The sequence below is a fragment of the Meles meles genome, chromosome 17, assembly GCF_922984935.1.
Source record: "Meles meles chromosome 17, mMelMel3.1 paternal haplotype, whole genome shotgun sequence".
Lineage (NCBI taxonomy): Eukaryota > Metazoa > Chordata > Mammalia > Carnivora > Mustelidae > Meles > Meles meles.
Window position 1 is genome coordinate 1,230,649 of NC_060082.1, and position 12,842 is coordinate 1,243,490.

The following is a 12,842-nucleotide window of genomic DNA, read 5'->3' on the forward strand; positions in this document are numbered from 1 at the left end:
TTTCATTTATCATGAGTTCATTTTATTCAGCCTTCCTTTATCCACACCTCCCCACTTCTCCTTATGGGGACAGAGGAAGGAGCAGGGCCCCCATGCCTGGCTCAGCTCCAACGCCGAGCAGCAATCCTGAGCCCTCTCCCAACGAGGGAGCGACCTCGGGAGCAGCAGGAGAGCTGCCCCAGCAAGCGGGGAGGAGGACTCTTGCTACTTTTAGGGGTTTTGCCCCTTCTGAGTTTCCTGCTGGTGCAAGAGTAAGGGGAGGACCCGAGGCATCCAAGCCTGGGGAAGGGTCGGCTAGCCAGTACCAAGAGAAATCTCTTGCCCCTCTCCTCTGTCCCCATGCCTGTTCTACAGTATCAGTGAATGGGGGCCGGGGGCCAGGACCCTAAATCTTTCCTTTTGAGTGTAGTGTCCTGGGGTTTTATAATTGCTCACAAACAGCTGGGTTGAAAAGGAAATTAGAGCTACTCTTTCAGGCTCCTGGTTTGTGTGGGGGAGCACAGCATGAAGGAGTTTCTGGGTGCAGGACAAGGCCGCAGGGCATCGGGACCGCAAGGCACAATGGAGGAAGAGGGGGAGCTGTCCCCGGGGGGGTGCTCAGATCATCATGGGGGCCACATCAGAGAATATCAGAATGCATGACGGTGATCTTGCAGGGACTGCCCTGTGCCCCTCGCCCCACACACCCCTGGGTACAGGAAGCCCAGGGGAATTGAATTAAGCAGCTAAGCTAGGATTAGGGGATCAGAGCATCTTAGGGCCCAGCTGAGAGCGCAGGGTGCAGGAGCTGGCGCTGCCAGATGTCCTGTGCTTCTCTGGACACAGCCCTCCAGGGCCTGCGTGAAGGGGAGAGGAGCGAGCGTGGCCTGGGCAGGGAGTCTGTGGGGGGAGGGGGCTGGCTCACGGAGCGTCTCAGGATACGCTCAGAACTCGCATGATGTTGGTGTAGCCAGACCCAGGTCGCCAGCCTGTCACCACGATCACCAGGTCCCCCACACGCAGGAAGCCGCGGAGCTTTCCTGGCAGGGGCATAGAGAGAAGGCGACAGTCAGACACTGAGGGACGGAGGCTGGCCCTGTTGTGAGAACCCGCCACCGCCCTCCACCTCCTCCAGGGCCGCCCTGCGGGGCCCTGGTGATGCTGTGGGGACCGGGACCCCTGGAGGACGCTAGAGTTGCAGGCGTGTCCCGGGCGGGCGTGGGCTATGCGGCTAAGCAGCCACGCTGTCCACCCTGTGGTTCTGCTGGAATAAGAGCTGGGGAGTGACCGGAGTCAGGAAATCAGTTTCCTTCTGGCCTGGGGGGGCGGGTCCCCCTTGGACTCTCACCTCTTACTCTGGCCGCCTGTGCGGGCAGCAGCCAGGTTGACCTCTCCTCCACTGCCCCCTCCCCAACATGCCCCCCGGGGCCCCTTCCTCCTCCCCAGCCTGTCCCCCACCTCTGCCTCCTCCCAGCCTGTCCCCCGACCCCCGGAGGCCAGGGGGTCTTTGCAAACCTCTCGGAGAGACTCCGGCACCAGAGGAGAGAGGCAAGGCCCTTTGAGTGGGTGTGGAAGGTGAGGTCAGGGGACCGAAGATGCCAGTCCAGGGCCGGGGAGGGGAGGGAAGGAAACGCAGACGGCTCACCACTTTCAATGCCGAATTGGACCCGGCGATCCACATCGTCCGCCCAGATGGTCTCTGGAGGTTCACTGTAGAGCAAGGGGAACACCCCCCGGCACAGGTGGGCCTGCCGAGCAGCCTGGGCAGAGCGGGTGACAGCGATGACCGCTGCCCGAGGTCGGTACCGAGACAGCAGCTGTGCTGAGCTGAAGGGGGTGGAGAAGGTCTCAGAACAGGGAAAGGGTGTGGAACTGGAAAATGGGTTTGGGTTTCGGGCCCCAGGAGTCGCAAATAAGCTGTGCGGCCCTGGGTGATCACAGTCCTCGGGGCCTTGCTTTTCCCACCTGTAAAATGGGCGTAAGAGCGCCTGCCCTCCTCAGCACACAAGGCAGATCAGAGACAATGAAGGACAGAGCAGAGGAGATAATAAGAAACTTCTTGAGAAGCATAAACCCTTCTGAGAAAGTACCTAGACCTAGTACTTAACTCACAAATGTCTCTTGTTAATCCTTGAAACCCCGTGAGAAAACGGAGATCTGCAGGGGATCATAGCTGATTGCAGAGCAAAGACTTGGACTAAGGCCTTCTGGGCCCTTCTGCAACACCTCGGCACTGCAGGGCTTGTAGGCTAAAAGCAGGGGCCCTAAAGTGTCCTGGCTCTCTTCCAGCCCCCTGGAGCTCACTGGTAGCACGTCCCTATGCTCCAAGGTCTGCCTCTCCTGGCCTCCAGCTACCTCTTCTCTCGCCGCCCAATGAAGCTCTTTGTCTCCTTCGTCAAGACAAAACCCAAGCCTGGGGCCCATCCCAGCCTGCCCCTGGCCCAAAGCTGTGTCTTGGTGTCGCCAGGGTCCATCTCACCGGCCAGTCGTGGTCAGCACGACGATGGCGGCCGCACAGCACTTGAAGGCGGCCTCCACGGCGCCTATGGCGGTGACCTCAGTAGGATCGCGGCTCAGGGGTGCAGCCCGGCGCAGCTCCTCAAACAGCTGCCGGTGATATACCGCGGCCTCTGCCTCCCGGGCTATCTGCAAGTGCCAGGAAGTCAGCTGGGGGCGGGGCCCTGGGCCTGGGAGGGGCGTGGCCCCAGCCCCCGGAGCTCCTACCGCGTGCTGCATTTTTACTGCATCCACTGGGAACAGGCCCTTGGCCGTCTCCCCCGACAGCATGATGCAGTCCGCTCCGTCCAGCACAGCGTTGGCCACATCACTCGTCTCTGCCCGGGTGGGCCGCGGCTTGGTGATCATGCTCTCCAGCATCTGGGGGACATCGGGGTATCAGAGCTCTACAACTCCCATCTGACCTGGGACCCTGCCCCAGCTACTTCTCTCCCACCCTCAGAGGGCCCCGAAAGCCAGGGTCATGGTCACAAAGTATGCCATTCTGGTTCCTTATCTGAAAATGGGGCTCACAGAATCTCTTCCCAACTTCGTGTTGGAGGATCGGACATTGCACAGCAGAACGTACTTAGACCCGAGGTGTGGGCACCCGCCCTCAGGCATCCCCGACACCCAGAGAAGGCCCGGGGCCCTGAGGGCTCACTCCAGACCTGTGTGGCGCAGACGACCGGCTTGCCCGCCAAGTTGCACCGTCCGATCATCATCTTCTGGGCAAGGAAAACCTTCTCGGCTGGGATCTCGATGCCCAGGTCGCCCCGCGCCACCATGATGCCATCGCTCACCTCCAGGATTTCATCAAACCTGGGCGGTTGGGGGAGTCAGGGCTGGGGAAGAGCCAGGAGATTCCAGGGAGAGAAAGACTGGAGAAGAGGAAGGTGGTGGGGATGGCTAGGGCCTGCTAGGGACAAAAACCAAGCCTCACTTCTTCACGCCTTCGTGGTTCTCAATTTTGCTAATGATCTTGATGTTGCGTCCTTCGGGCCCCAGAGCAGCCCGGATGGTAGCCACGTCACTGGCTTTCCGCACAAAGGAGGCAAAGATGATGTCCACGTTATGCTGCACCCCAAAACGGAGGTCCAGGACGTCTTGCTCAGACAACCCCGGCAAGTCCACCTCGGCACCTGGCAAGTTCACACCCTTCCGGCTGCCCAGGAGGCCTCCGTTCTCCACCTGGGTCTCCAGCCCATCTGGTCCTGCAGGCATGGAAAGAGCCCACTCAGGTCAGGGGTGGGTGAGCCAGGGGCATGGTCACAGAGAGGGAGCCCCGGTGTTGGGACCCCAGGAGAACAGGAACCCACGTCCTAGTGTCTCTCCACCCTCCACCAGGCCTGCGCATGGAACAGGCCCGGGGGAATGTCTGTCCAAGAGATGAACCCGGCAGTCCAGCCCCACCCGCGGTTGAGCCCACAAGTCTGGACCCCAGGAGCTCCGCGGACGGGAGGGGAAGGGTGCTGGCCAGGGGAGAGGGCAGCAGGTCTACCGGGCTAGGGGACCCAGGGAAGGGAGTGTGCCCGCGGCCCCGCTTGGCTGGGGCAAGGGCTCATCCGCACCGATCTTCTTGACCTGGAGGGAGATGAGCCCGTCGTCTATGTAGATGCGGGCCCCCACCGACACGACCTTGACGATATTGGGGTAGTCCACCCACACGGTGCTCGCGTCCCCCCGCGTCCGGAACGCCGGGTCCACGGTCACCAGCACGTGGGAGCCCTTCACCAGCTCCACCTCCGCCTCCGGGCCCTAGGGGCGGGGCCAGAGTGGCCTTGAGACCCGCCCCGTGCCCCACCCTCCCGCGCCCCGCCCCCAGCCCCGCCCCTCGCACAGCTCGGGGCGCCTCGGGCTGCCCGCGGCCGGGTGGGCTCTCACCCCCTGCAGGACGCCGGTGCGTATTTCCGGTCCCTTGGTGTCCAGGGCGATGGCCACCGGCCGGTAGCCAAGCGGAGAAGTCGCAAAGCTCTCCACCGCCTCCCGGATGTTGGCGATGGACTGAGCGTGGTACTGGGGACGAGCGGGCCGCGATGTCCGGGGAGGGCGGCCAGGACCCCCGCCCCGCCCCCGGCGAGCTTAGCCCCGCCCCCGGCGATTTTAGCCCCGCCCCGGCGATTTAGCCCCCGCCCCGGCGATCTTAGCCCCGCCCCGGCGAGCTTAGCCCCGCCCCCGCCCGCCCCTCAGCCCCGCCCCGGACCTCGTGGGAGCCGTGCGAGAAGTTGAGGCGCGCGATGTTCATCCCGGCCTTGATCATCTCCTTGAGGCGCTCCACCGAGTGCGAGGCCGGCCCTGCAGCGGGGAGGCCGCTCTGACCGCCGTCCGCCCGTCCGCGGCCCCGCCGCCCGGCCTGTGCTCCGGACGCAACCTCCGCGCACCGGCCGGCCAGCGCCTGCGTGCCCGGGGCGGGGGGGGGGGGCGTCCTGACCCCCGGCGCGTGGGGGGCACCGCAGGAGGCACCGTGCCCGGGGAGGGCGTCCGGGTCCGTCTGGGCCCTCAGAGCTGAGAGGCCGGGCCGACCCGGAGGGGCGATCTTCGCGGAGCTGGCCGGGCCGCTGCGAGCCCGCGGGCCTCTCCAGTCCCTGCCCAAAGCCAGCGCGCGTGGGGCCCTTTCTCAGCGGCTGGAAGACGGAGTCGGCGCTGCGCCGGCCTGTGCACCAGCGGGCGCCCTGCTGTCCATCACCGCCATCGGCACGGACCCCGCGGCTCCTTCCTCATGACCTAGTCTCTGAGCCTCAGGACCCCTCCAGCCACAGTCCTATCCTTTGCTCTTCTCTGCCGCAAAGCTCATTGCAAGGGGCCCCCACATCAGCTGCCTCATTCTCCTCTCTGTCGTCTTCCCTTCACTGTCTGGGTGGCCTCACCTAGTCTCAGGGCTTTAAGTGCCATCTACGTGCTGATGGCTCCCGCATGTCGTCTCCAGCTCAGACCTCTGCCCCAAACCCAGACTTGTGCCTCTGATCGCATCTGAAGCTCTGCACCTGCGAAGTCCAGCTCCTGATCTCCCCCCGAAACCTCTGCACCGAGCTCTTTGCTGCTCCGTTGGTAATGCGTCCTTCTAGTGAGTGCCTCACGCTGAAAGCCTTGGGCCCCTCTCTGCTCCCCTTGCCCATGTCCAAACCCGTCTGACCACCACCACTGCCCCCCCACCTGGTCTGAGCCAGAAATGTCACAGCAGCCGCTCCTGCTCTGGTCCCCAGGGCCACCCTCAACCTCTCCCCAGGCAGCTCATCACAGCAGGAGAGCGAGTCACTGGCCCTCCAGCACTGGCAGCCCCCTCCCCCTTCTCTCAGAGGAAAACTGAACTCAAACTCTAAGAATGGCTTGTAAGCCCTACCTGATCTCCTCCCCTACAACGTTTTCATTTTGCTACTCTTTCCCCCAGGTGGTTTCTAACCCTTCCAGCCTCTTTGACTAGGGGCCCTTGCACTGGCTGCTTCCTTGTCTGGAACCCACCCCCCCAGCCTTGGGTGCAGCCTCCTCTCATCTCCTTCAGGCCTTTGCTCAGATGTGATTTTCTGAACAATGGTTCCCCGATCCCCACAGGGGATGGCAGCCTGCTCCCCAAGCCCCTACTGCCCCTTACAATGCTGTGTTCCTTGTTTCCATAGTTCCTACCACTTTCTCACATATTAAATGATCCTTTTCTTTTTAAGTTAGTATGTTTGGTATTTACTGTCTCCCCCAGCTAGACAGTCAGCCCTTCAAGGCCGGGGATCTTCATTTACATCACCGGTCAGCGCCCAGGGACCCAAACCTTGGCTACAGACGCCCCGCCAGTATTTGCTGAATGAATGACCCTGTCAAACACAGAGTGGTCTCAGAGGAGACAGCAGGTGGGGAAGCACCCTGAGAAGCCCTCGCGGGGTGCTCTGAGGGTTTCTCTATTCTGGGCTGGGGGGACTCACCGATGGTGGCAATGATGCTCGTGCTGCGGGCCGCCACGGGCTCCGAGTCGATGTCCAGCAGGCAAAGGTGCTCGAGAAAGGTGTCTGCCATCGCGGCCGACAGCTGTTGCTGCTGGAAGAAGGCCGTGCCCAGCTCGTGGGTCAGCTGGGCCACGCTGGCCCGCCGCAGGTACCCCGCTGGCCCTGCGGTAGGAGAGGGCTGTGTGGGCCACGGCCGCACCCCACTCCCTTCACCTCAGCACACCCCAAGTCCCCTCTCTCCGTGCCAGGTTTCATGGAGCCCTTCCTAGGCGACGGGCACTACACAGACATTATCCGAGAGAGGGGCTTCGCGTCCAGGCCCGGCCGGCTCTACGCTCTGGTTTGGACCAGCCAGCTCTCCGCGCCCTCCCAGCCCCCACCCCTGCCCCTCAGCTGCTGGCTTCCCGCAGCCTCAGCTCTATCTACTCCGGAGCTGCTCCTCACGCTTGCCCTGTCCCCTTTCCTAAGCTCCCTGTTTTCTTCCTTGCAATTGGCTGGCTTCCCGACCCCCTCGTCTGAGTTTCCCCAGTCCCTTCAATGCTGCTCCAGTCCTGGGATCCCTGTGGCTTGCCCCGGCCCCGCCCAGAGGAGCCCCAGTCCCGGCCGTACCCTCCATGGCCCCGAGCCCCTGTCCCTGGGGGTCTGCTCCACGCTGTTGGGCTGCGAGAGGCACACCGGGCCAAGGGAGCAGTCCTGGTGCTGGTTAAAATGTCACGACCAGGGGCCAGAGTCCAGGCAACACGGGAGTGCCCCGTGGCTCCCAGGCTGCAGGACAACCAACCCCCCCCCCCCCGCCCCGCCTACAGAGGCTGAGAAAGAGGCTCGGACCAGAGCCCAAAACTGAACACAGGGGACACTCCAGTGAGCAGAGACACCCACCCCCACCACCGAGGCCCTCTTGGCCAGTGGCCTAGGTCCCGTGTGTCCCCACCCCTGCTCCTGATTTTGACCCTCATTCCCCACCTGTTCACTGGCTTCCCCTTTCCTTACCTCCTGGAGCCCCGATCAGAATGGACTTTGCTAAGTCCCTTTGGGACTTAGAGATCCTTGAGTAAAGCTCTTGGGCACGTATGTTCTCCTGGCTGGACATGCTTACAAAGCGAGAGGCTGTGGAGAGAGGGGGAGAGAGGAGGACAGAACTGCTGGCCTTATCTAAGGCAGACAGAGAAAAGAAAAGGGGCACACCCAGCAGGCTGTCCCTGTCTCCACAGAGTCCCACCCCCCAACTTGCTGGCTCGCCGCCCCATCGTTGGGCATACCCCCTCTGTCATCCATTTTTTCTGGTAAGTTTCCAGTTCATTCATGCTGTCATCAGCCTGAATAGAGATTTTGGTGATACGGCCCCCTTTCCTTTGTACTTTGCTGAAGTTAGTCCTAGATGGATCTAGGGAGGAGGGGGTTACGGTGGGGACTGGAGCCTGAAGGAAGGGGACGGGGAGCACCGTGGCAGTGTGGTGGAACTCTCTGGAAGGCCTCCGACAGCATCACTGCCACTGTGACTTAGGCCACCATTTGCTCTCTGGCCAGTATCTGCGGAGCACCTACTCTGTGCCGGGTCCCAAGGACGCAAGGGTGAGCAAAACAGACGGGGCCTTTACTCTTCTAAGGGATTTCCAGTGTGGGGACACTGACAAGGGACCAGCACCACGGGGCGCCCGGCCGGCTCCGTAGAGAGCGACTCCATAGAGAGCGTGCGACTCTTGATCTCAGGGTCCTGAGTTCAAGCCCCAAGTTGGGAATACGAGATGACAGATAGAAACCTTAAAAAATAAATAAATAAAACGAGCACCAAAAAAATGAACATACAACCACAAACTTGGTGTTTTTGTAAGGTTTTCTTTTTCTTTTCTTTTTTATTTAAAAATTTTATTTATTGGGGTGCCTGGGTGGCTCAGTGGATTAAGCTTCTGCCTTCGGCTCAGGTCATGATCTCAGGGTCCTGGGATCGAGCCCTGCATTGGGTTCTCTGCTCAGCAGGGAGCCTGCTTCCTCCTCTCTCTCTCTCTGCCTGCCTCTCTGCCTGCTTGTGATCTCTCTCTCTGTCAAATAAATAAATAAAATCTTTAAAAATTTTTATTTATTTATTTGACAGAGATCACAAGTAGACAGAGAGGCAGGCAGAGAGAGAAAGAGAAGCAGGCTCCCCGCTGAGCAAAGAGCCTGATGTGGGGCTCGATCCCAGGACTCTGGGATCCCTACGGAGCTGAAGGCAGGGGCTTAACCCATTGAGCCACCCAGGCACCCCTAAGGTTTTCTTTTTTAAGAGAAAGAGCGTTCTTACATGTGTGTGAGGGGAGGGGCAGAGGGAGAGAATCTCAGGCCGGTTCCCTGCTGAGCCCTGAGCCAGGGCTGGAAGCAGGGATCTGTGATCTCACAAGAGACCCGGGCCTGAGCCACCCAGGTGTGCCCTCAAGCACAAGATTTGTAAGTGCTCTTAAGGACTTGACTGGGTGCAGAACAGCAGAGCCACCTGGGAGAGGAGAGAGACACGTGCTGCAGAAGAGGTCGTTTGGGGAGGCCTCTGACACGGGGTCGTATTTCAGCTGAGACTGGAAGGACGAGAGGGATCTAGTGGGGACAGCGTGCAGCGAGCAGTTTTCTGTGGGCTTAGGGGTCTACCGCGGCGTCTCTGAGGAGGGAAGAGCCCCGGTGCGACAGACAGAGAAGGCTGCTCTGAGACGGGTGCCTGCAGGGAGGGGGCGGCAGGCTCGGGGGCGCGGTCCCTGGGAGGCTGGAGACTGGAGGCAGGAACTCGGAGGGCACCAGGTTCAGCCGGCGGACTGACAAGACCCAGCACGTGCTCCCGATCCCTCCGGCTGGCGGGTGGAGATCACAGAGCAGCAGCGAGACAGGAGGCTGCAGGAGTGATCTAGTCCGGAGGCGACAGCCTTAAGGCAGCAGTGGGCACAGTGAGAGGGAGACAGATCTGAGGTGTCTCTGGAGAAGGCGCAGAGGGCAGAGGGACAGATGCGGGGAGCGGGGGAGAGAGGCTTCCATCCCCTGAAGGAGGGCGCCGACAGGTCTGGTGTGAGCAGCGGGGTAGACAGCCGTGCCATTTACTGAGCCTGGGGGAAGGACAGGTTTGCGGGGGACACATGCAGGGTTTCAGCTTTAGAAAGGCTACGTTCGAGATGCCAATCAATCGTTAGAATCAACAGGCGGACAGCGCTTGCGGCGGGCTGGGACCCTGTTCTCCATCTCCCCCGGCAGCTTCTCCATCACCATGACAACCGGGAAGGAAAGGGGGATTGAGAGCTGGTTTGACAGCGAGGGGGCCGAGGCTAGGAGAGTGGGCTAGGCGTCTTTGCCAGTCCAGATCCTTCCTCTACCCTTGTCCACTCTGTCTGGGGCTGGGAGGCTGAAGGCCTTGCCCCGGGCTTCTGCCGGGCTTGGCCAGGGGCACCAATCGAAGACGAGACAAGAGGAAGGCTGGGGATTTTCCCTCTCTTTCTTCCAGCCAGGTTGTTGGAGGTCACAGCTCCTGCCAGGGACCCTCTCCAGATTCTAGGACCCATTCTCTCCCCATGCTCTGGGCTCCTAAAGGTGGTACTAAGCCCACTGTTATGTAATGCTGTACCCCTCGGGGTTTAGCTGCATCTGCGCACACCGTGGGGTATAACCCTGCTAGGAAACACTACTCAGTGCATCTGATTTGAGAGAGCCCTCGGTTCCTGATGGAACCCTGCCTGATATACTTCGGGGCTAAAACTCTTGTGGACAGCAGAGCTGGGAGTCAGACTCAGTGGGGTTGCTAGGGCCGAGCCATAACCACTAACCTCCATTCCGACCCTCAGACTCGGAGTGGAGCAGAAAGAGGTTAGATAGCAGGAAGGACATACAGGAGAGAATGAGCCTGGAATCCTAGGCTCTGTTTATAGAAGACAAAACAAATAAAGATAGTTGAAAGACGTAACCAGAGGGAATGTAGTAGACTTTAGGGATCGGGGGATTAGGCCTTGTGCTTGGGGCTTGGGGAGGGACATGGGATGTTTAAGGTTGGCCTGGGGATCTCAATCTCACTCAAAGACCTTTTGGGAGGACCAGAATCCCAGAGATCCAAGCCGGGAGGAGCTAACAGGCAGTGCGGTTGGTGCCCCAAAGCAGCCCCTGTCCTATCCAAAAGCTTTGACCTGAAATGAGGTCAAAGAGGAGAAGCCCTGGGGCTGATCCTGGGTCCACAGTGACCACATCACGTGAGGGGTGTTCCGCACTTTGTCCCAGGGTCAAGCAGCCCTGAGCAGGTGGCCCGTGGGTGACAGAGCTGGAGGGACGGCGGGCCTACAGGATCCAGGCCTCAGCTTCGTGTCACGAGAGCCCCCGCAGCCTCCGGCGCGCACAGAGCTGTCCCACCGCGCCGGACGTCCGCAGACGCGCGCTTGCATGCGTTCTCGGCTCGTGCCCTGCCGCGCGCGGGGTTCCGAGAGCCGGACCCGCCCGACGGGGCACAGATAGGCCTGCTGCCCTTAGGGTTCGCGAAGCGCGTTCGGGGCGCAGTGGGGACAGGAGGAGGGGAGGGTTGTGGGTGACGGAGGAGCTCCCAGGGTGCTTTCACGGAGTCCGCGCCAGAGCTGCAGGGAGGCAGGGGCGGACAGGCCGGCGCCAGCACACGCGCGCACGCGCACACGCGCGCCCTACCGGGACACACGGACACGTGGACACACGCCAGCTGCAGCCGCTGCGCCGCACTCACGACAGCGGCCGGCCTGCAGGGGGCGTCCGAGAGCCGCCCCGGGGCCCCGAGCGCCCCGCCCCCGGCCCCGCCCCCGCGCGCCCAGGCCCCGCCCCCAGCTTCCACCTGCGCGGCGCTGGGGCCGAGGTCCTGATGGTGCGGGACTGTGCGCCTGGCCACTCGCCTCCGACCGGCCCGCCCGCGGCCCCATTCGGGGGGTGGCCCTGCGTGTGCCTGCTGGAGCAGGTCCCTGGACTTTGTTCACGTGCACTCAGGTTGATGTGCGCGGACACTTGCGCAATATTGAAGCCTCAGAGGTGCGGCCGCTCCACGGCCCCCCACGCTACCAAAGTTTCTGTGTCTTCTCTCAGAAACGGACCACGCAGTCACAAATATATGCCCCCTTTTAAAAATATAGGAACATTTTACTTTGTTTTATTTTTATTTCTTTATTTTTGTTTATTTGACAGGGAGATCCCAAGTAGGCAGAGGTGGGGGGGAGCAGGCTCCCCGCTGAGCAGAGAGCCCCACGCGGGACTCGATCCCAGGACCCTGGATCGTGACCTGAGCCGAAGGCAGAGGCTTAACTCACTGAGCCTCCCAGGCGCCCCTATTTATTATTATTTTTAGTAATCTGTGTCAGATGTGGGGCTCAAACTCACAGCCCGTCGGGGACCAAGGGCCGCCCGCTGTACTGAGTGAGGCCGCAGGGCTTCCAGAAGCTTCCGCGTCGATGCGGGTGGTAGCTGGGTAGGGAACACCGCATTCTGTGCCCCCCCCCCCCGCCGTGGGCTTCTCGCATAGGAAGGGAGGCCTTCCTTTGGGGCACCATTTGGATTCCTTGAAATCCACGGTGGGAACTCTCACTTGCAGGGGAGGAAGCTGCCCAGAGTCAGGGCCCAGGTCTCTTTCGGTGTTTTGAAAAATTGTGGTAAAATATCCCTAAGAAGAGGGAAAATCCCTTTTACGAAGATGGCGCCGAAAGCTAAGAAGGAAGCCCCTGCCCCTCCCAAAGCCGAAGCCAAAGCAAAGGCTTTGAAGGCCAAGAAAGCGGTGCTGAAAGGCGTCCACAGTCACAAAAAAAAGCAGATCCGCACATCACCTGCGTTCGGTCGACCCAAGACTCTGCGTCTCCGAAGGCAGCCCAAATACCCTCGAAAGAGCACCCCCAGGAGAAACAAGCTTGATCACTCTGCCATCATCAAGTTCCCCCCGACTACTGAGTCAGCCGTGAAGAAAACAGAAGACAACAACACACTTGTGTTCACTGTGGATGTCAAGGCCAACAAGCACCGGATCAAACAGGCTGTGAAGAAGCTCTATGACATGGATGTAGCCAAGGTCAACACCTTAATCAGGCCTGATGGAGAGAAGAAGGCATAGGTTGGACTGGCCCCTGACTGTGATGCTTTGGATGTTGCCAACAAAATTGGGATCATCTAAACTGAGTCCAGCTGGCTAACTCTAAATACAGTTTTTTCATGATACATAATATATATATATATATATATACATATATATATATATATATACATATATACATATACACATATCCCTAAGAAGAAACGGACTGTTTACCGTCTTTAGGCGCACGGTAGAGTACCTTCCAGTGCATTCCCCACGTTGGGCGACCACAATAGCAGTTCCAACTCGGTTCTCACCCACTCAACCAGAAACCCAACCCCGCCTAGCACGAAGGCCCGGCTCCCACCTCCCCAGGCCCCAGTGACTGCCATTCCGTCTTCTGTGTCCGTGCATTCGTGGAC

General features: G+C 60.5%; 2 protein-coding genes across 3 annotated transcripts; one reads left to right on the forward strand and one right to left on the reverse strand.

Annotated features, from left to right (window-relative positions):
- On the reverse strand, nt 1-7,512 carry PKLR (pyruvate kinase L/R). 2 transcript variants are annotated; one of them, XM_045983527.1, is made up of 11 exons: nt 7,398-7,512; nt 6,387-6,569; nt 4,679-4,770; nt 4,360-4,491; nt 4,047-4,233; nt 3,419-3,689; nt 3,147-3,297; nt 2,704-2,856; nt 2,459-2,625; nt 1,625-1,806; nt 1-1,019 (listed from the first exon to the last, which is right to left on the reverse strand). In XM_045983527.1, exons 1-11 carry the CDS (start codon nt 7,495-7,497, stop codon nt 913-915), a joined length of 1,725 nt encoding a protein of 574 aa, XP_045839483.1. In that variant the 5' UTR covers nt 7,498-7,512; the 3' UTR covers nt 1-912. The 2 variants fall into 2 exon arrangements, with proteins under 2 accessions (XP_045839483.1, XP_045839482.1); XM_045983526.1 differs by lacking the exon at nt 7,398-7,512 and adding an exon at nt 7,017-7,128.
- Nucleotides 7,513-12,037: 4,525 nt separating this feature from the next.
- Nucleotides 12,038-12,524, forward strand: LOC123928484 (60S ribosomal protein L23a-like). The gene has a single exon (XM_045983692.1). It carries the CDS (start codon nt 12,049-12,051, stop codon nt 12,457-12,459), a length of 411 nt encoding a protein of 136 aa, XP_045839648.1. The 5' UTR covers nt 12,038-12,048; the 3' UTR covers nt 12,460-12,524.
- Nucleotides 12,525-12,842: the final 318 nt, after the last annotated feature.